The 434-nt window shown below is 66.1% G+C and overlaps 1 protein-coding gene across 1 annotated transcript in view; it reads right to left on the bottom strand.

The window, feature by feature from the left end:
- LOC104168997 (nuclear receptor-binding protein 2-like) overlaps positions 1–434 on the bottom strand; it is a gene marked incomplete at both ends in the record, with an annotated part of 2,483 nt that overhangs the window by 1,471 nt on the left and 578 nt on the right. The window contains one exon of the mRNA XM_009709804.1: positions 108–191. Within this exon, the coding sequence (XP_009708106.1) occupies positions 108–191 (84 nt within the window). The remainder of the gene's footprint in view (positions 1–107; positions 192–434) is intronic.

The raw sequence follows: 434 nt of genomic DNA, 5'->3' as shown, positions 1-434 counted from the left end.
GTATTGCTTGACACATCCTGAGCCCCCGCCTCGCACAGGAGCCCCTCCACGTCCCTCCGGGCACCCACGCTGTCTGTCCCCCCCCAGCAGACAGACCCCGCACTCACGGCCGTACTCCGGCGGGAAGAAATGCAAGTTGCGTAGCTCTTCCCTCTCAATCCTGATGGGGCTTCGCAGGTCGTCTGGGAGGGCTGTGTCGGGGAACGAGAAACGTCCCGCATCACAACTCTCCGAAGGTGTTTCCCCAGGGCTGTGAGCGCAGATGGGTGCTCCGGGGTGGCAGGGACCTCTGCGCGCACCCCTGCCCATGCAGACCACCCGAGGGGCTCGCGCTCCCCCAGGAGACCCCTCTGCTCCCACGACAGGAACAGCAATTCCCCGAGGGACAAACGTCCCCGTGGGTCCGCAGAGCCCAGGACTGCTCCTCTGTGCCG

The sequence above is a fragment of the Cariama cristata genome, unplaced genomic scaffold, assembly GCF_000690535.1.
Source record: "Cariama cristata isolate BGI_N322 unplaced genomic scaffold, ASM69053v1 scaffold24130, whole genome shotgun sequence".
In the NCBI taxonomy this organism is placed as follows: Eukaryota; Metazoa; Chordata; class Aves; order Cariamiformes; family Cariamidae; genus Cariama; species Cariama cristata.
The sequence above is the reverse complement of the archived record's forward strand: the minus strand, read 5'-3'. Positions and strand labels throughout refer to the sequence as shown.